The sequence below is a fragment of the Heterodontus francisci genome, chromosome 11 (genome assembly GCF_036365525.1).
Source record: "Heterodontus francisci isolate sHetFra1 chromosome 11, sHetFra1.hap1, whole genome shotgun sequence".
Taxonomy (NCBI): Eukaryota; Metazoa; Chordata; class Chondrichthyes; order Heterodontiformes; family Heterodontidae; genus Heterodontus; species Heterodontus francisci.
The window spans coordinates 122,080,259-122,102,377 of record NC_090381.1 but is presented as its reverse complement, the minus strand read 5'-3'; the positions used below and the strand labels follow the sequence as shown (position 1 = coordinate 122,102,377).

The 22,119-nt window shown below is 47.2% G+C and overlaps 1 protein-coding gene across 1 annotated transcript in view; it reads right to left on the bottom strand.

The window, feature by feature from the left end:
- LOC137375104 (leucine-rich repeat and IQ domain-containing protein 4-like) overlaps positions 1-22,119 on the bottom strand; it is a 77,864-nt gene that overhangs the window by 37,156 nt on the left and 18,589 nt on the right. The window contains exon 2 of the mRNA XM_068041732.1: positions 10,579-10,752. Within this exon, the coding sequence (XP_067897833.1) occupies positions 10,579-10,752 (174 nt within the window). The remainder of the gene's footprint in view (positions 1-10,578; positions 10,753-22,119) is intronic.

Sequence of the window (22,119 nt, the reverse complement as noted above, 5' to 3'; positions counted from 1 at the left end):
ACAGGACACTGAACCTTGCAAGGGCCTGATTACAGGACACTAACCCTTACAGGGGCCTGATTACAGGACACTGATCCTTATTGGGGCCTGCTGACAGGACACAGGCCCTTACAGGAGCCTGATTACAAGACACTGATCCTTTCTGGGGCCTGATTACAGGACACTGACCCTTACGGGAGCCTGATTACAGGACACTGATCCTTATTGGAGCCTGATTACAGGACACTGACCCTTAAAGGTGCCTGATTACAGGACACTGAACCTTGCAAGGGCCTGATTACAGGACACTAACCCTTACAGGGGCCTGATTACAGGACACTGATCCTTATTGGGGCCTGCTGACAGGACACAGGCCCTTACAGGAGCCTGATTACAAGACACTGATCCTTTCTGGGGCCTGATTACAGAACACTGACCCTGACAGGGGCCTGATTACAGAAGACAGACCCATACAGCTGCCTGATTACAGGACACTAATCCTACCTGGGGCCTCATTACAGGACACTGACCCTTACAGGAGCCTGATTATCGGATATTGATCCTTATTGGGGCCTGATTACAGGACACTGATCCTTATTGGAGCCTCATTACAGGACACTGATCCTTATTGGGGCCTGAATACAGGACACTGACCCTTACTGGCGCCTGATTACAGGACACTGACCCTTACAGGGGTCTGAATACAGGACACTGATCCTTATTGGGGCCTGATTACAGGACACTGACCCTTAAAGGTGCCTGATTACAGGACACTGAACCTTCCAAGGGCCTGATTACAGGACACTAACCCTTACAGGGGCCAGATTACAGGACACTGATCCTTATTGGCGCCCGATCACAGGACATTGTCCCTTACTGGGGCCTGATTACAGGTCACTGATCCTTATTGAGGCCTGATTAGAGGACCGATCCTTATTGGGGCCTGATTACAGGACACTGACCCTTATTGGGGCCTGATTACAGGACACTGACCCTTACAGGGGCCTGATTACAGGACACTGATCCTTATTGGAGCCTGATTACAGGATACTGACCCTTACAGGGGCCTGATTACAAGACACTGATCCTTTCTGGGGCATGATTACAGGACACTGACCCTTACAGCTGCCTGATTACAGGACACTGATCCTACCTGGGGCCTGATTACAGGACACTGACCCTCACAGGGATCTGATTACAGGACACTGACCCTGATTGGGCCTGATTACAGGACACTGTCCTTTACAGGGGCCTGTTTACAGGACACTGACTCTTACTGGGGCCTGATTTGAGGACACTGACCCTTACAGGGGCCTGATTATAGGATGCTGACCCTTACAGGAGCCTGATTACAGGACACTGACCCTTATTGGGGCCTGATTGCAGGACACTGACCCTTACAGGGGCCTGATTCCAGGACACTGATCCTTATTGGGGCCTGATTACAGGACACTGACCCTTACAGGGGCCTGATTACAGGACACTGATCCTTATTGGGGCCTGATAACAGGACACTGACCCTTACTGGGGCCTGATTACAGGACACAGATCCTTACAGGGCCCTGGTTACAGGACACGGATCCTTACAGGGGCCTGATTACAGGAAACTGACCCTTACAGGGGCCTGTTTACAGCACACTGATCCTTATTGGGGCCTCATTACAGGACGCTGACCCTTACAGGAGCCTGATTACAGGACACTGATCCTTATTGGGGCCTGATTACAGGACACTGATCCTTATTGGGGCCTGAATACAGGACACTGACTCTTACTGGCGCCTGATTACAGGACACTGACCCTTACAGGGGCCTGATTCCAGGACACTGATCCTTATTGGGGCCTGATTACAGGACACTGAGAATACAGGACACTGACCCTTACTGGCGCCTGATTACAGGACACTGACCCTTACAGGGGCCTGATTCCAGGACACTGATCCTTATTGGGGCCTGATTACAGAACACTGACCCTTACAGGGGCCTGAATACAGGTCACTGACACTTATCGGGGCCTGATTGCAGGACACTGATCCTGATTGTGGACTGATTACAGGACACTGACCCTTACAGGGGCATCATTACAGGACATTGATCTGGATTGGGCCAGATTTCAGGACACTGACCCTTACTGGGGCCTGATTACAGGACAGTGACACTTATTGGGGCCTAATTACAGGACACTGATCCTTATTGGGGCTTGATTACAGGACACTGATTCTTATTGGAGCCTGATTACAGGAGACTGATCCTGATTGGGGCCTCATTTCATGACACTGACCCTTACAGGGGCCTGATTTCAGGACACTGATCCTGATTGGGGCCTGATTTCAGGACACTGACCCTTACAGGGGCCTGATTACAGAACACTGACCCTCACAGGGGCCTGTTTACAGGACACTGATCCTTAATGGGGCCTCATTACAGGACACTGACCCTTACGGGAGCCCCATTACAGGACACTGATCCTTATTGGGGCCTGATTACAGGACACTGATCCTTATTGGGGCCTGAATACAGGACACTGACCCTTAAAGGTGCCTGATTACAGGACACTGAACCTTCCAAGGGCCTGATTACAGGACACTAACCCGTACAGGGGCCTGATTACAGGACACTGATCCTTATTGGCGCCTGATCACAGGACATTGTCCCTTACTGGGGCCTGATTACAGGACACTGATCCTTATTGAGGCCTGATTACAGGACCAATCCTTATTGGGGCCTGATTACAGGACACTGACCCTTACTGGCGCCTGATTACAGGACACTGACCCTTACAGGGGCCTGATTACAGGACACTGATCCTTATTGGGGCCTGATTACAGGACACACCCTTAAAGGGGCCTGATTACAGGACACTAACCCTTACAGGGGCCTGGTTACAGGACACTGATCCTTATTGGCGCCTGAATACAGGACACTTACAGGGGCCTGATTACAGGACACTGACCCTTACTGGCGGCTGATTACAGGACACTGACCCTTACAGGGGCCTGATTACAGGACACTGATCCTTATTGGGACCTGATTACAGGACATTGACCCTTACTGGGGCCTGATTACAGGACATTGACCCTTACTGATGCCTGATTACAAGACACTGATCCTTCCTGAGGCCTGATTAGAGGACCGATCCTTATTGGGGCCTGATTACAGGACACTGACCCTTATTGGGGCCTGATTACAGGACACTGACCCTTACAGGGGCCTGATTACAGGACACTGACCCTTACTGGCGGCTGATTACAGGACACTGACCCTTACAGGGGCCTGATTACAGGACACTGATCCTTATTGGGACCTGATTACAGGACATTGACCCTTACTGGGGCCTGATTACAGGACATTGACCCTTACTGATGCCTGATTACAAGACACTGATCCTTCCTGAGGCCTGATTAGAGGACCGATCCTTATTGGGGCCTGATTACAGGACACTGACCCTTATTGGGGCCTGATTACAGGACACTGACCCTTACAGGGGCCTGATTACAGGACACTGATCCTTATTGGGGCCTGCTGACAGGACACAGGCCCTTACAGGAGCCTGATTACAAGACACTGATCCTTTCTGGGGCCTGATTACAGAACACTGACCCTCACAGGGGCCTGTTTACAGGACACTGATCCTTAATGGGGCCTCATTACAGGACACTGACCCTTACGGGAGCCTGATTACAGGACACTGATCCTTATTGGAGCCTGATTACAGGACACTGACCCTTAAAGGTGCCTGATTACAGGACACTGAACCTTGCAAGGGCCTGATTACAGGACACTAACCCTTACAGGGGCCTGATTACAGGACACTGATCCTTATTGGGGCCTGCTGACAGGACACAGGCCCTTACAGGAGCCTGATTACAAGACACTGATCCTTTCTGGGGCCTGATTACAGGACACTGACCCTTACGGGAGCCTGATTACAGGACACTGATCCTTATTGGAGCCTGATTACAGGACACTGACCCTTAAAGGTGCCTGATTACAGGACACTGAACCTTGCAAGGGCCTGATTACAGGACACTAACCCTTACAGGGGCCTGATTACAGGACACTGATCCTTATTGGGGCCTGCTGACAGGACACAGGCCCTTACAGGAGCCTGATTACAAGACACTGATCCTTTCTGGGGCCTGATTACAGAACACTGACCCTGACAGGGGCCTGATTACAGAAGACAGACCCATACAGCTGCCTGATTACAGGACACTAATCCTACCTGGGGCCTCATTACAGGACACTGACCCTTACAGGAGCCTGATTATCGGATATTGATCCTTATTGGGGCCTGATTACAGGACACTGATCCTTATTGGAGCCTCATTACAGGACACTGATCCTTATTGGGGCCTGAATACAGGACACTGACCCTTACTGGCGCCTGATTACAGGACACTGACCCTTACAGGGGTCTGAATACAGGACACTGATCCTTATTGGGGCCTGATTACAGGACACTGACCCTTAAAGGTGCCTGATTACAGGACACTGAACCTTCCAAGGGCCTGATTACAGGACACTAACCCTTACAGGGGCCAGATTACAGGACACTGATCCTTATTGGCGCCCGATCACAGGACATTGTCCCTTACTGGGGCCTGATTACAGGTCACTGATCCTTATTGAGGCCTGATTAGAGGACCGATCCTTATTGGGGCCTGATTACAGGACACTGACCCTTATTGGGGCCTGATTACAGGACACTGACCCTTACAGGGGCCTGATTACAGGACACTGATCCTTATTGGAGCCTGATTACAGGATACTGACCCTTACAGGGGCCTGATTACAAGACACTGATCCTTTCTGGGGCATGATTACAGGACACTGACCCTTACAGCTGCCTGATTACAGGACACTGATCCTACCTGGGGCCTGATTACAGGACACTGACCCTCACAGGGATCTGATTACAGGACACTGACCCTGATTGGGCCTGATTACAGGACACTGTCCTTTACAGGGGCCTGTTTACAGGACACTGACTCTTACTGGGGCCTGATTTGAGGACACTGACCCTTACAGGGGCCTGATTATAGGATGCTGACCCTTACAGGAGCCTGATTACAGGACACTGACCCTTATTGGGGCCTGATTGCAGGACACTGACCCTTACAGGGGCCTGATTCCAGGACACTGATCCTTATTGGGGCCTGATTACAGGACACTGACCCTTACAGGGGCCTGATTACAGGACACTGATCCTTATTGGGGCCTGATAACAGGACACTGACCCTTACTGGGGCCTGATTACAGGACACAGATCCTTACAGGGCCCTGGTTACAGGACACGGATCCTTACAGGGGCCTGATTACAGGAAACTGACCCTTACAGGGGCCTGTTTACAGCACACTGATCCTTATTGGGGCCTCATTACAGGACGCTGACCCTTACAGGAGCCTGATTACAGGACACTGATCCTTATTGGGGCCTGATTACAGGACACTGATCCTTATTGGGGCCTGAATACAGGACACTGACTCTTACTGGCGCCTGATTACAGGACACTGACCCTTACAGGGGCCTGATTCCAGGACACTGATCCTTATTGGGGCCTGATTACAGGACACTGAGAATACAGGACACTGACCCTTACTGGCGCCTGATTACAGGACACTGACCCTTACAGGGGCCTGATTCCAGGACACTGATCCTTATTGGGGCCTGATTACAGGACACTGACCCTTAAAGTGGCCTGATTACAGGACACTGACTCTTCCAAGGGCCTGATCACAGGACATTGTCCCTTACTGGGGCCTGATTACAGGACACTGATCCTTATTGAGGCCTGATTACAGGACCGATCCTTATTGGGGCCTGATTACAGGACACTGACCCTTATTGGGGCCTGATTACAGGACACTGACCCTTACAGGGGCCTGATTACAGGACACTGATTCTTATTGGAGCCTGATTACAGGACACAGGCCCTTAAAGGGGCCTGATTACAAGATACTGACCCTTACAGGGGCCTGATTACAAGACACTGATCCTTTCTGGGGCATGATTACAGGACACTGACCCTTACAGGGGCCTGATTACAGAAGACTGACCCTTACAGCTGCCTGATTACAGGACACTGATCCTACCTGGGGCCTGATTACAGGACACTGACCCTCACAGGGATCTGATTACAGGACACTGACCCTGATTGGGCCTGATTACAGGACACTGTCCCTTACAGGGGCCTGTTTACAGGACTGATCCTTACAGGGGCCTGATTACAGGACACTGACCCTTACAGGGGCCTGATTACAGGACACTGATCCTTACAGGAGCCTGATTACAGGACACTGACCCTTATTGGGGCTTGATTACAAGACACTAACCCTTACTGGGGCCTGATTTGAGGACACTGACCCTTACAGGGGCCTGATTATAGGACGCTGACCCTTACAGGAGCTTGATTACAGGACACTGACCCTTATTGGGGCCTGATTACAGGACACTGACCCTTACAGGGGCCTGATTCCAGGACACTGATCCTTATTGGGGCCTGATTACAGGACATTGACCCTTAAAGGGGCCTGATTACAGGACACTGATCCTTATTGGGGCCTGAATACAGGACACTGACCCTTACTGGGGCCTGATTACAGGGCACTGATCCTTACAGGGCCCTGGTTACAAGACACTGATCCTTATTGGGGCCTCATTACAGGACGCTGACCCTTACAGGAGCCTGATTACAGGACACTGATCCTTATTGGGGCCTCAGTACAGGACACTGATCCTTATTGGAGCCTGAATACAGGACACTGATCCTTATTGGGGCCTGAATACAGGACACTGATCCTTACAGGGGCCTGATTACAGGAAACTGACCCTTACAGGGGCCTGATTACAGCACACTGATCCTTATTGGGGCCTCATTACAGGACGCTGACCCTTACAGGAGCCTGATTACAGGACACTGATCCTTATTGGGACCTGATTACAGGACACAGACCCTTACAGGGGCCTGATTACAGGACACTGATCCTTATTGGAGCCTGATTAAAGGACACTGACCCTTACAGGGGCCTGATTACAGGATACTGACCCTTACAGGGGCCTGATTACAAGACACTGATCCTTTCTGGGGCATGATTACAGGACACTGACCCTTACAGGGGCCTGATTACAGGACACTGTCCCTTACAGGGGCCTGTTTACAGGACACATCCTTATTGGCGCCTGATTACAGGACACTGACCCTTACAGGGGCCTGATTACAGGACACTGATCCTTACAGGAGCCTGATTACAGGACACTGACCCTTATTGGGGCTTAACTACAAGACACTAACCCTTACTGGGGCTTGATTACTGGACACTGACCCTTACTGGGGCCTGATTTGCGGACCCTGACCCTTACAGGGGCCTGATTATAGGACACTGATCCTTATTGGGGCCTGATTACAGGACACTGACCCTTAAAGGGGCCTGATTACAGGACACTGATCCTTATTGGGGCCTGAATACAGGACACTGACCCTTACTGGGGCCTGATTACAGGGCACTGATCCTTACAGGGACCTGATTACAGGACACTGATCCTTATTGGGGCCTGAATACAGGACACTGACCCTTACTGGGGCCTGATTACAGGAAACTGACCCTTACAGGGGCCTGATTACAGCACACTGATCCTTATTGGGGCCTCATTACAGGACGCTGATCCTTATTGGGGCCTGATTACAGGACACTGATCCTTATTGGGGCCTGATTACAGGACACTGATCCTTATTGGGACCTGAATACAGGACACTGACCCTTACTGGCGCCTGATTACAGGACACTGATCCTTCTTGGGGCCTGATTCCAGGACACTGATCCTTATTGGGGCCTGATTACAGGACACTGACCCTTAAAGGGGCCTGATTACAGGACACTGACTCTTCCAAGGGCCTGATTACAGGACACTAACCCTTACAGGGGCCTGATTACAGGACACTGATCCTTATTAGCGCCTGATCACAGGACACTGACCCTTACTGGGGGCTGATTCCAGGACACAGACCCTTACAGGGGCCTGAATACAGGACACTGATCCTTATTGGGGCCTGATTACAGGACACTGATCCTTACTGAGGCCTGATTACAGGACCGATCCTTATTGGGGCCTGATTACAGGACACTCACCCTTACAGGGGCCTGATTACAGGACACTGATCCTTATTGGGGCCTGATTACATGATACATGCCCTTACAGGGGCCTGATTACAGGATACTGACCCTTACAGGGGCCTGATTACAGAAGACATATCCTTACAGCTGCCTGATTACAGGACACTGATCCTACCTGGGGCCTGATTACAGGACACTGATCCTATCTGGGGCCCGATTAGTGGACACTGATCCTTATTGGTGCCTGATTACAGGACACTGACCATTACTGGAGAAAAAAAAATCAAGAGTTGCATTTATATAGCTCCTTTCATGACTACTGTACATCTCAAAGCGCTTTACAGTCAATGAAGTACTTTTGAAGTGTATTCACTGTTGTATTGTAGGAAATGTGGCAGCCAATTGCAGACAGCAAGATGCTAAAAACATCAAAGTGGTAGTAACCAAATAATCTGTTTTCTGTGATGTTGATGGAAGGATAAATATTGGCCCCAGGACCCCGGGGAGAACACCTCTGGTCTTCTTCAAAATAGTGCCATAGGATCTTTAACATCCACCTGAGAGGGCAGATGGGCCTCAATTTAATATCTCATCCGATAGACAGCACCTCTGACAGTATAGCACTCACTAGGTACTGCACTTGTGCTCAAGTCTCTCGCGTGCAGGGCACAATTTTAAATTTTGTGGATGATACGAAACTTGGAAGCATTGTGAACTGTGAGGAGGATAGTGTAGATAAGTAGGTGGAATGGGTGGTCAGGTGGCAGATGAAGCTCAATGCAGAGAAATGGGAAGTGATTCATTTTGATAGGAAGAACATGGAGAGACAATATAAAATAAAGGGTACAATTGGGTGGCACAGTGGCGCAGTGGTTAGCACCGCAGCCTCACAGCTCCAGTGACCCGGGTTCCATTCTGGGTACTGCCTGTGTGGAGTTTGCAAGTTCTCCCTGTGTCCCTGTGTCTGCGTGGGTTTTTTCCGGGTGCTCCGGTTTCCTCCCACAGCCAAAAGACTTGCAGGTTGATAGGTAAATTGGCCATTATAAATTGCCCCTAGTATAGGTAGATGGCAGGGAAATATAGGGACAGGTGGGGATGTGGTAGGAATATGGGATTAGTGTAGGATTAGTATAAATGGGTGGTTGATGGTCGGCACAGACTCGGTGGGCCGAAGGGCCTGTTTCAGTGCTGTATCTCTAAACTAAACTAAACTAATTCTAAAGGGAGTGCAGGAGCAGAGGGATCTGGGTGTATGTGTGCATAAGTCATTGAAGGTGGCAGGACAGGTTGAGAGAGCAGTTAATAAAGCATACAGTATTCTGGGCTTTATTAATAGGAGCATAGAGTACAAGAGCAAGGAAGTTCTGTTGAACTTGTATAAGACACTAGTTCGGCCTCAGCTGGAGTATTGTGTCCAGTTCTGGGCGCCGCACTTCAGGAAAGATGTGAGGGCATTGGAGAGAGTACAGAAAAGATTCAGGAGAATGGTTCCAGGGATGAGGAATTTCAGTTATGAAGACAGATTGGAGAAGTTAGGACTGTTTTCCTTGGGGAAGGGAAGGCTGAGAGATGATTTGATCGAGGTATTCAAAATCATGAGGGGTCTGGACAGAGTAGATAGAGAGAAACTGTTCCCACTCATGAAAGGATTGAGAAGGAAAGGGCACAGATTTAATGGGTCAGAGAAGTAAAAGTGACATGAGGAAAAACTTTTTCACACAGCGAGCGGCCTGAGAATGTGGTGGAGGCAGGTTCAACTGAAGTATTCGAAAGGGAATTAGACAGTTATATGAAAAGGAAGAATGTGCAGGGTTATGGGGAGAAGGCAGGGGAATGGCACTAAGTAAATTGCTCTTTCAGAGAGCTGGTGCAGACACGATGGGTCGAATGGCCTCCTTCTGTGATTCTGAGTGGAACTTGAACCGAGAACTTTCTGACTCAGAGCTGAGAGTGCTACCAACTGAGCCAGGACTGAAACATTTACTAAAATAAAAGCAAAATACTGCGGATGCTGGAAATCTGAAATAAAAACAAGAAATGCTGGAATCACTCAGCAGGTCTGGCAGCATCTGTGGAAAGAGAAGCAGAGTTAACGTTTCGGGTCACTGACCCGAAACGTTAACTCTGCTTCTCTTTCCACAGATGCTGCCAGACCTGCTGAGTGATTCCAGCATTTCTTGTTTTTATTTCTGAAACATTTACTGCCTTGGCAGATGGAAAACTAGCATAACAAGTAAAGATAACCAGGCATTTCAATCTGGCTCTTACCTTTTGACCAACATATGGAAACTTACAAGAGATTTACTAGTTTTCAGTTAGCCGCAGCTGCAATTCCAATGCCTCGGCTTATGCCATAGGGAGAATTGGGCATTGACAGACCAGATTCGCAGCCAATCATCACAGCAGTGTCCCCTACCCCAGACTACCCATAGCTCGTCCTGTCAGAGCTCACTGAGCTTTGATACTCTACAGTTTTCTATCTCTTACCACAAGTCGGGAAATTTCCTCAGGTATGTGGATGAATTTCATCCCATGATCTTGTCCCAGGTACAGTTTTTCCAGGGATTCCACAGAGCAAATCTCCTGGGGAAAAGCCCGGAACCTGTTCCCAGTCAAACCAAGAATCTTCAACTTAGTCAAATTCTTTATTCCTGGAGCGACCTGCAAATAAAATGAGGTTTTTATTGTTTTCTTGAGAGCAGTGGGGAGTACAAAATATGGGGTATCATTGGATGTATTCATGGAACAAATGCCAATTAAAAATCAGTAACCACAAGTCAGAGTTATACTGCTAGTTTGGTTTACTCTGCTGTACCATTGGGATGACTTTCAGCTGAGCTGTGCTGGGACCATTGTCCATGCTGGAAATTTTGAATGATATGAGGATAGATAAGTCCCCGGGGCCAGACGGGATATACCCAAGGATATTACGGGAAGCGAGGGAAGAGATTGCCGCGCCTTTGGCGATGATCTTTGCGTCCTCACTGTCCACTGGAGTAGTACCGGATGATTGGAGGGTGGCAAATGTTGTTCCCTTGTTCAAGAAAGGGAATAGGGATAACCCTGGGGATTATAGACCAGTCAGTCTTACGTCGGTAGTGGGCAAATTATTGGAGAGGATTCTGAGAGACAGGATTTATGATTATTTGGAAAAGCATGGTTTGATTCGAGATAGTCAGCATGGCTTTGTGAGGGGCAGGTCATGCCTCACAAGCCTTACTGAATTCTTTGAAGATGTGACAAAACATATTGATGAAGGAAGAGCAGTGGATGTGGTGTATATGGATTTTAGCAAGGCGTTTGATAAGGTTCCCCATGGTAGGCTCATTCAGAAAGTAAGGAGGCATGGGATACAGGGAGATTTGGCTGTCTGGATACAGAATTGGCTGGCCCATAGAAGACAGAGGGTGGTAGTAGATGGAAAGTATTCAGCATGGAGCTCGGTGACCAGTGGTGTTCCACAAGGATCTGTTCTGGGACCTCTGCTCTTTGTGATTTTTATAAATGACTTGTATGAGGAAGTGGAAGGCTGGGTTAGTAAGTTTGTCGATGACACAAAGGTTGCTGGAGTTGTGGATAGTGTGGAAGGCTGTTGTAGGTTGCAACAGGACATTGACAGGATGCAGAGCTGGGCTGAGAAGTGGCAGATGGAGTTCAACCTGGAAAAGTGTGAAGTGATTCATTTTGGAAGGTCGAACTTGAATGCTGAATACAGGCTTAAAGACAGGATTCTTGGTAGTGTGGAGGAACAGAGGGATCTTGGGGTCCATGTCCATAGATCGCTCAAAGTTGCCACCCAAGTTGATAGGGTTGTTAAGAAGGCGTATGGTGTGTTGGCTTTCATTAACAGGGGGATTGAGTTTAAGAGCCGCGAGGTTATGCTGCAGCTCTATAAGGCCCTGGTTCGACCACACTTGGAATATTGTGTTCAGTTCTGGTCGCCTCATTATCGGAAGGATGTGGAAGCTTTGGAGAGGGTGCAGAGGAGATTTACCAGGATGCTGCCTGGACTGGAAGGCATGTCTTACAAAGAAAGATTGAGGGAGCTGGGGCTTTTCTCATTGGAGCGAAGAAGGATGAGAGGTGACTTGATAGAGGGGTACAAGATGATGAGAGGCATAGATAGAGTGGATAGCCAGAGACTTTTTCCCAGGGTGGAAAGGGCTATCACCAGGGGGCATAATTTTAAGGTGATTGGAGGAAGGTTTCGGGGAGATGTCAGAGGTAGGTTCTTTACACAGAGAGTGGTGGGTGTGTGGAATGCGCTGCCAGCGGTGGTAGTAGAAGCAGATACATTAGGGACATTTAAGCGACTCTTGGATAGGTACATGGATGATAGTAGAATGAAGGGTAGGTAGTTAGTTTGATCTTAGAGTAGGTTAAAGGTTCGGCACAACATCGTGGGCCGAAGGGCCTGTACTGTGCTGTACTGTTCTACGTTCTATGTTCTATGACTAGACCGGTAGAGAGGGCTTTAAACTAAGTAGTTGTTGGGGGAGGTGGGGGGAAAGCTTCATGTGAGGGGAGATGTGGAAAGTTAATGAGAAAGGACAAGGAAATAGTGCAGGGTAATGATACAGTTACTGAGAACCAGCATGTGACAGGAAGGGACAGAGCGGACAAACATAAGAGTGCACCACCAAATAAGGTCAGAGTAGGCAAAAATGGTAAGGAGACAGAATTAAAGGCTCTTTATCTGAATGCTCGCAGCATTCACAACAAGACGGATGAATTGATGGCACAAATAGAAATACGTGAGTATGATATGATATGATAGCTCATGGCTGCAAGGTGACCAAAGCTGGGACCTGAATATTCAAGAGTACTTGACATTTCGGAGGGACAGGAGGAAAGGAAATGGAGGTGGGGGTAGCTCTGTTAATAAAGGATCAGTACAATAGTGAGAAATGATCTTAGTTCAGAACATCAAGATGTAGAATCAGTTTGGGTAGTGATAAGAAATAGCAAAGGAAAGAAGTCACAGGTGGGAGTACTTTATAGGCCCCCTAAAAGTAGCTGCAAAGTAGGACAGAGCATACATCAGGCAATGGGGGCTTGCAAGAAAGGTACGGCAAGAATCGTGGGTGATTTCAATCTTCACATCGATTGGACAAATCAAATTGGAAAAGGTAGCCGAGAGGGCGTGTTCATACAGTATATTTGGGACTGTTTTTCGCAATACATTTAGAACCTACCAGGCTACTTTGGATCTGATAATGTGTAATGAGAGAGCATTAATTAAACATCTCATAGTCATAGTAGAGTCATACAGTCGTACAGCATAGAAACAGGCCCTTCGGCCCACCGCGTCCATGCCGACCATAATGCCTATCTATACTAATCCCACCTGCCTGCATTAATTCCATATCCCTCTATGCCTTGCTCATTCAAGTACCTGTCCAGATGCCTCTTAAATGTTGCTACTGTTCCTGCCTCCACCACCTCCTCAGGCAGCTCATTCCAGATACCCACTATTCTTTGTGTGAAAAATTTACCCCTTTGATCCCCTTTAAACCTCCTCCCTCTCACCTTAAATCTATGCCCTCTAGTTTTAGTCACCCCTACCATGGGAAACAGACTCTGGCTATCTACCCTATCTATGCCTCTCATAATTTTATGTACCTCTGTCATGTCCCCTCTCAGCCTTCTTCGCTCCAGGGAAAACAGACCCAGCCTATCCAATCTCTCTTTATAACTCAAGTCCTCCAAACCAGGCAACATTCTTGTGAATCTTTTCTGCACCCTCTCTTGCTTAATTTCATTGCAGCAGCTTATTCGGGAGCAGAGAGTGCGAGCAAGTGATCAGCTGGGAAGGTCAGTTTCAAAGTAAACTTAATTTCCTTTTGTTTTCGGTGGAGACCAGGGGGCTGCTGGGTAAGTAAAACCCTATATATTTGGGCCATTTAAAATAACTTGCCTTTCATTGCAGCAGCTTATTCGGGAGCAGAGAGTGCGAGCGAGTGATCAGCTGGGAAGGTCAGTTTCAAAGTAAACTTAATTTCCTTTTGTTTTCGGCGGAGACCAGGGGGCTGCTGGGTAAGTAAAACCCTATATATTTGGGCCGTTTCTGAACCCGAGACACTACACGGGTAGAGTCTCCCACCCGCCCTCCTCCTCTAACCAAAAAAAAAAGGACTCGGTGGTGTGTAGATAAGGTAAGGCATTTTCTATTTCCCTTTTTTTTTATCGTGTGATTGGTAAAAGCTTTTCGTTCCTTTTTCATTTAACTAAGTTAAGCTTAAGATTAAAAATGGCAGGAGATCTCAGACCTGTGTCATGCTCCTCTTGCTCAATGTGGGAGCTCAGGGACACGGCTGATGTCCCAGACTCCTTCACGTGCAGGAAGTGTGTCCAGCTGCAGCTCTTGTTAGACCGCATGACGGCTCTGGAGCTGCGGATGGACTCACTTTGGAGCATGCGCGATGCTGAGGAGGTCGTGGATAGCACGTTCAGCGAATTGGTCACACCGCAGATTAGGATTGCTGAGGGAGAAAGGGAATGGGTGACCAAAAGGCAGAGAAAGAGGAGGAAGGCAGCGCAGGTGTCCCCTGCGGTCAAATCCCTCCACAACAGGTATACCATTTTGGATACTGTTGAGGGAGATGGCTCACCAGGGGAAGGCAGCAGTAGCCAGGTTCATGGCACCGTGGCTGGCTCTGCTGTTTGGAAGGGCGGGTAAAAGAGTTGAAGGGCTATAGTCATCAGGGATTTGATTGTAAGGGGAGTAGATAGGCGGTTCTGTGGTCGAAAACGAGACTCCCGAATGGTATGTTGCCTCCCAGGTGCACGGGTCAGAGATGTCTCAGATCGGCTGCAGAACATTCTGAAGGGGGAGGGTGAACAGCCAGTTGTCATTGTGCACATAGGCACCAATGATATAGGTAAAAAACGGGATGAGGTCCTACAAACAGAATTAAGGGAGTTAGGAGCCAAGTTAAAAAGTAGGACCTCAGAGGTAGTAATCTCAGGATTGCTACCAGTGCCACGTGATAGTCAGAGTAGAAATGAAAGAATAGTCAGGATGAATGCGTGGCTTGAGAGATGGTGCAGGAAGGAGGGGTTCAGATTTTTGGGACATTGGGACCGGTTCTGGGGGAGGTGGGACTATTACAAATTGGATGGTCTACACCTGGGCCGGACTGGAACCAATGTCCTTGGGAGAGCTTTTGCTAACACTGTTGGGGAGGGTTTAAACTAATGTGGCAGGGGGATGGGAACCAAATGAGGAGGTCAGTGGACAGTAAGGAGGTAGTAACGAAAGCCTGTAAGGAACTAGATAATTAAGTCAGCGTGACTAAGGGGAAGAGTAGGCAGGGAGCAGATGATGAACGCAATGGAGGTGTTGGTCTGAGGTGCATTTGTTTTATTGCAAGAAGTGTAGTAGGTAAGGCAGATGAATTTAGGGCTTGGATTAGTACCTGGGAGTATGATGTTATTGCTATTACTGAGACTTGGTTGAGGGAAGGGCATGATTGGCAACTAAATATCCCAGGATATTGATTCTTCAGGCGGGATCGAGAGGGAGGTAAAAGGGGTGGAGGAGTTGCAGTACTGGTCAAAGAGGATATCACAGCTGTGCTGAAGGACGGCACTATGGAGGACTCGAGCAGTGAGGCAATATGGGCAGAACTCAGAAATAGGAAGGGTGCGGTAACAATGTTGGGGCTGTACTACAGGCCTCCCAACAGCGAGCGTGAGATAGAGGTCCAAATATGTAAACAGATTATGGAAAGATGTAGGAGCAACAGGGTGGTGGTGATAGGAGATTTCAATTTTCCCAACATTGACTGGGATTCACTTAGTGTTAGAGGTCCAGATGGAGCAGAATTTGTCAGGAGCATCCAGGAGGGTTTTCTAGAGCAGTATGTAAATAGTCCAACTCGGGAAGGGGCCATACTGGACCTGGTGTTGGGGAATGAGCCCGGCCAGGTGGTTGAAGTTTCAGTAGGGGACTACTTTGGGAATAGTGATCACAATTCCGTAAGCTTTAAAATACTCATGGACAAAGACGAGAGTGGTCCCAAAGGAAGAGTGCTAAATTGGGGGAAGGCCAACTATACCAAAATTCGGCAGGAGCTGGGGAATGTAGATTGGGAGCAGCTGTTTGAAGGTAAATCCACATTTGATATGTGGGAGGCTTTAAAAGAGAGGTTGATTAGCGTGCAGGAGAGACATGTTCCTGTGAAAATGAGGGATAGAAATGGCAAGATTAGGGAACCATGGATGACAGGTGAAATTGTGAGACTGGCTAAGAGGAAAAAGGAAGCATACATAAGGTCTAGGTGGCTGAAGGAAGACGAAGCTTTGAAAGAATATCGGGAATGTAGGACCAATCTGAAACGAGGAATTAAGAGGGCTAAAAGGGGTCATGAAATATCTTTAGCAAACAGGGTTAAGGAAAATCCCAAAGCCTTTTATTCATATATAAGGAGCAAGAGGGTAACTAGAGAAAGGATTGGCCCACTGAAGGACAAAGGAGGAAAGTTATGCGTGGAGTCAGAGAAAATGGGTGAGATTCTAAACGAGTCCTTTGCATCGGTATTCACCAAGGAGAGGGACATGAAGGATGTTGAGGTTAGGAACAGATGTTTGATTACTCTAGGTCAAGTCGGCATAAGGAGGGAGGAAGTGTTGGGTATTCTAAAAGGCATTAAGGTGGACAAGTCCCCAGGTCCGGATGGAATCTATCCCAGGTTACTGAGGGAAGCAAGAGAGGAAATAGCTGGGGCCTTAACAGATATCTTTGCAGCATCCTTAAACACGGGTGAGGTCCCGGAGGACTGGAGAATTGCTAATGTTGTCCCCTTGTTTATGAAGGGTAGCAGGGATAATCCAGGTAATTATAGACCGGTGAGCCTGACGTCAGTGGTAGGGAAGCTGCTGGAGAAGTTACTGAGGGATAGGATCTATTCCCATTTGGAAGAAAATGGGCTTATCAGTGATAGGCAACATGGTTTTGTGCAGGGAAGGTCATGTCTTACCAACTTAATAGAATTCTTTGAGGAAGTGACAAAGTTGATTGATGAGGGAAGGGCTGTAGATGTCATATACATGGACTTCAGTATGGCGTTTGATAAGGTTCCCCATGGTAGGCTGATGGAGAAAGTGAAGGCGCTTGGTGTCCAAGGTGTACCAGCTAGATGGATAAAGAACTGGCTGGGCAACAGGAGACAGAGAGTAGCAGTAGAAGGGAGTTTCTCAAAATGGAGACATGTGACCAGTGGTGTTCCACAGGGATCTGTGCTGGGACCAGTGTTGTTTGTGATATACATAAATGATTTGGAGGAAAGTATAGGTGGTCTGATTAGCAAGTTTGCAGACGACACTAAGATTGGTGGAGTAGCAGATAGTGAAGGGGACTGTCAGAGAATACAGCAGAATATAGATAGACTGGAGAGTTGGGCAGAGAAATGGCAGATGGAGTCCAATCAGGGCAAATGCGAGGTGATGCATTTTGGAAGATCCAATTCAAGAGTGAACTATACAGTAAATGGAAAAGTCCTGGGGAAAATTGATGTACAGAGAGATTTGGGTGTTCAGGTCCATTGTTCCCTGAAGGTGGCAACGCAGGTCAATAGAATGGTAAAGAAGGCATACGGCATGCTTTCCTTCATCGGACGGGGTATTGAGTACAAGAGTTGGCAGGTCATGTTACAGTTGTATAGGACTTTGGTTCGGCCACATTTGGAATACTGCGTGCAGTTCTGGTCGCCACATTACCAAAAGGATGTGGATGCTTTGGATAGGGTGCAGAGGAGGTTCACCAGGATGTTGCCTGGTATGGAGGGCGCTAGTTATGAAGAGAGGTTGAGTAGATTAGGATTATTTTCATTGGAAAGACGGAGTTTAAGGGGGGACCTGATTGAGGTGTACAAAATCGTGAGAGGTATAGACAGGTTGGATAGCAAGAAGCTTTTTCCCAGAGTGGGGGATTCAATTACGAGGGGTCACGAGTTCAAAGTGAAAGGGGAAAAGTTTAGGGGGGATATGCGTGGAAAGATCTTTACGCAGAGGGTGGGGGGTGCCTGGAACGCGTTGCCAGCGGAGGTGGTAGACGCAGGCACGATGGCGTCTTTTAAGATGTATCTAGACAGATACATGAATGGGCAGGAAGTAAAGAGATACAGACCCTTAAAAAATAGGCGTCATGTTTAGATAGAGGATCTGGATCGGCGCTGGCTTGGAGGGCCGAAGGGCCTGTTCCTGTGCTGTAATTTTCTTTGTTCTTTGTCCTTTGTTCTAAATCACATCTTTCCTGCAGTGCGGCGATCAGAACTGAACACAGTACTCCAAATGCGGCCTAACCAACGTCATGTATAACTGTAACACGATATCCCAACTCTTGTACTCAATGCCTCGGCTGATGAAGGCAAGCATGCCATATGCCTTCTTCATACCCTGTCTACCTGTGTTGCCACTTTCAGGGCACTATGTACTTGCACCCCAAGGTCTCTCTGCTCAACAACACTCCCCAGGGCCCTGTCATTCACTGTATATGTCCTGCCCTGGTTTAACTTCACAAAGTGCATCATTTCGCACTTGGCTGCGTTAAATTCTATTTGCCAATCCCTTGCCCACTTTCTCAGTTGATCCATATCCTGTTTATCTATATCCTGTTGTAACCTTAGACAACCTTAGACAACCTTCTTCACTGTCCACTATACCACCAATTTTGGTGTCATCTGCAAACTTACTAATCATGCCCCCTACATTTACATCCAAGTCATTAATATACATGACAAACAACAGAGGGCCCAGCACCGATCCCTGCAGCACGCCACTGGTCACTGGCCTCCAATCTGAAAAACAACCCTCCACTACCACCCTCTGTCTCCTATCACCAAGCCAATTTTGTATCCAATTTGCTAGCTCATCCTGGATCCCATGTGTTCGAACCTTCTGGACCAGCCTACATGTGGGACCTTGTCAAAGACCTTGCTAAAGTCCATGTAGACAATGTCCATTGCCCTGCCCTCGTCAATCCTCTTGGTCATCTCCTCAGAAACTCATTCAAATTTGTGAGACATGATTTCCCACGCACAAAGCCATGCTGACTATCCCTAATCAGACCTTGCCTTTCCAAATGCATATAAATCCTGTCTCTCAGAATCCCTTCCAATAACTTTCCCACCACTGATGTAAGGCTCACCAGCCTGTAGTTCCCTGGCTTATCCCCGCTGCCCTTCTTAAATAAAGGCACTACATTAGCTATCCTCCAGTCTTCCGGTACCTCACCCGTAGCTAACGATGATACAAAAATCTCTGCCAGGGCCCCAGCAATCTCCTCCCTTGCTTCCCATAGCATCCTAGGATACAACTGGTCAGGTTACATTGAGGAAGAAAGACTCTATCAAAAGGATGCACCATCCATTCAGTGGTATCAAACTGAATGAAAAGGCATCTCATGCTACAAAGATTAGTGGGAGGCCGGAAGATTGGGTAAATTTTGGAAACTAACAAAGGATGACTTAAAAAAAAGGGGGAGAAATTGTAGTGTGAGAGAAAACTAGCACGAAATATAAAAACAGACAGTAAAATCTTCTACAAATATATAAAAAGGTAAAGAGTAGCTGATGTGAGCATTGGTCTCTTCGAGGGAGAGACTGGGGAATTAATAATGGGAAACAAGGAAATGGCAGAGGCTTTGAACAAGTATTTTGTATCTGTCTTCACAGTAGAAAACACATAAAGCATCTCAAGAATAGCAGAAAATCAGGAGGCAAAGGGGAAGGAGGAACTTAAAACAATCACTATCACGAGAGAAAAAGTAATGGGAAAACTAATAGGACTAAAGGCCGATAATTCCCCTGGGCCTGATGGCCGGCATCCGAGGATCGTAAAGGAAGTGTCTGCAGAGATCATGGATGCATTAGCTGTGATCTTCCAAAATTCTCTAGATTCTGGAAAGGTCCCAGTGGATTGGAAATGCACAAATGTAACACCTCTGATCAAGAAAGGCGGGAGACAGAAAGCAGGAAGCAGCCTAACATCTATCACTGGTAAAATGCTGGAATCTGTTATTCAAGAGCTAGTAGCAGGACATCTAGAAAATCACAATACAATCAGGCAGAGTCAACATGGTTTTGTGAAATCGTATTTCACCAAATTAGTAGGGTATTATTTAAATGGAGAGAGACTGCAGAATGCTCTGTATAGAGGGACCTGGGTGTTCTTGTACACAAATCACAAAAGTTCAGCATGCAGGTACAGCAAGTAATTAGGAAGACAAATGGAAAGTTGGCCTTTATTGCAAGGGGGTTGGAGTATAAAAGAGGGGAAGCCTTGCTACAACTGCACAGGGCATTGGTGAGACCACACCTAGAGTACTGTTTACAGTTTTGGTCACCTTATTTATGGAGGGATATACTTGCATTGGAAGCAGTTCAGAGAATGTTCACTAGGCTGACTCCTATGTTACAAGAGTACTACTATTTTTTTTGTAAAATATGTTTTAAGGACTTATAGTTGAATTATGGACATTGATTCATCTGGAATCTTGAAGAGCTGATGAACTTTGTGTTTGAGGAACATAGGAACAGGAGTTGGCCATTCAGCCCATCAAGCCTGCTTTGCCATTCAGTATGATCATGGCTGATTATCCACTTCAATGCCTTTTTCCCACACTTCCTCACATCCCCTTATATCATTGGTATTTAGAAATCTGTCAATCTCTGTTTTAAACATACTCAATGACTGAGCTTCCACAGCCCTCTGGGGTAGAGAATTCCAAAGATTCACAACCCTCTGAGTAAAGAAATTTCTCCTCATCTCTGTCCTAAGTGGCTTCCTCCTTATTTTGAAATTGTGTCCCCTGATTCTAGACTCCCCATCTTACCTACATCTACCCTGTCTATCTCTTTAAGTATTTTGTAGGTTTCAATGAGATCACCTCTCATTCGTTGAAACTCTAGAGAATACAGGACCAGTTTCCCCAATCTCTCTTCATCGGACAGTCCCGCCATCCCAGGAACAAGTCTGGTGAATCTTCGTTGTACTCCCTCTATGGCAATAATATCATTCCTAACGTAAGGGGACCAAAACTGCACACAGTACTCCAGGTGCGATCTCACCAAAATTCTATACAATTGAAGCAAGACTTCACTACTCCTGTAATCAAATCTTCTTGCGATAAAGGCTAACATACAATTAGCTTTCTCAATTGCTTGTTAGCTATCAGTGACTTATTGACAAGGACACCGAGGTCCCTTTGTACATCTACACTTTCTAATCTCTTACTCTGCACATCTATTCCTCCTACCAAAGTGGATAACCTCTCATTTTTCCACATTCCATCTGCCATGTTCTTGCCCACTCACTAAGTCTGTCCAAATCCCCTTGAAACCACTTTGCATCTTCCTCACAACACACATTCCCACCTAGTTTAGTGTCATCTGCGAAATTGGAAATATTGCATTTGGTCCCCAAAACCAAATCATTGATATATATTGTGAACAACTGGGGCCTAAGTATTGATCCCTGCGGTACCCCACCAGTCACTGACTGCTAATGAATGACCCATTTATTCCTATTCTCTGCTTTCTGCCTGTTAAACAATCCTTAATCCATGCCAGTATATTACCTCCTATCCCATGTGCTTTAATTTTTGCTAACAAACCTCCTGTGGGGTAATTTATCAAAAGCCTTCTGAAAATCCAAGTATAACACATCCACAAACTCTCTTTTTATCAATTCTGTTAATAACATCCTCAAAAAATTCCAACACGTTCATCAAACATGATTTCCCATTCATAAATCCATGTTGACTAAGTACAGTCAGGTCATTATTATCCAACTGTCCATTTATCACATCCTTTAGAATAGATTCTAGCATTTTCCCATTGACTGATAGGTCTGCAATTCCCTGTTTTCTCTCTCCCTCACTTCTTAAATTAGTGGGGTGACATTTGCTAGCTTCCAATCTACTTTAAAGAAGTCACCAGACAGGTTCCTGGATTTGGCTTGTAAACAAGTTTTACTGGAAGGCACTTGTCTGTGGATAATCACCCAGCAGGGGTTGCTTTTGACTTG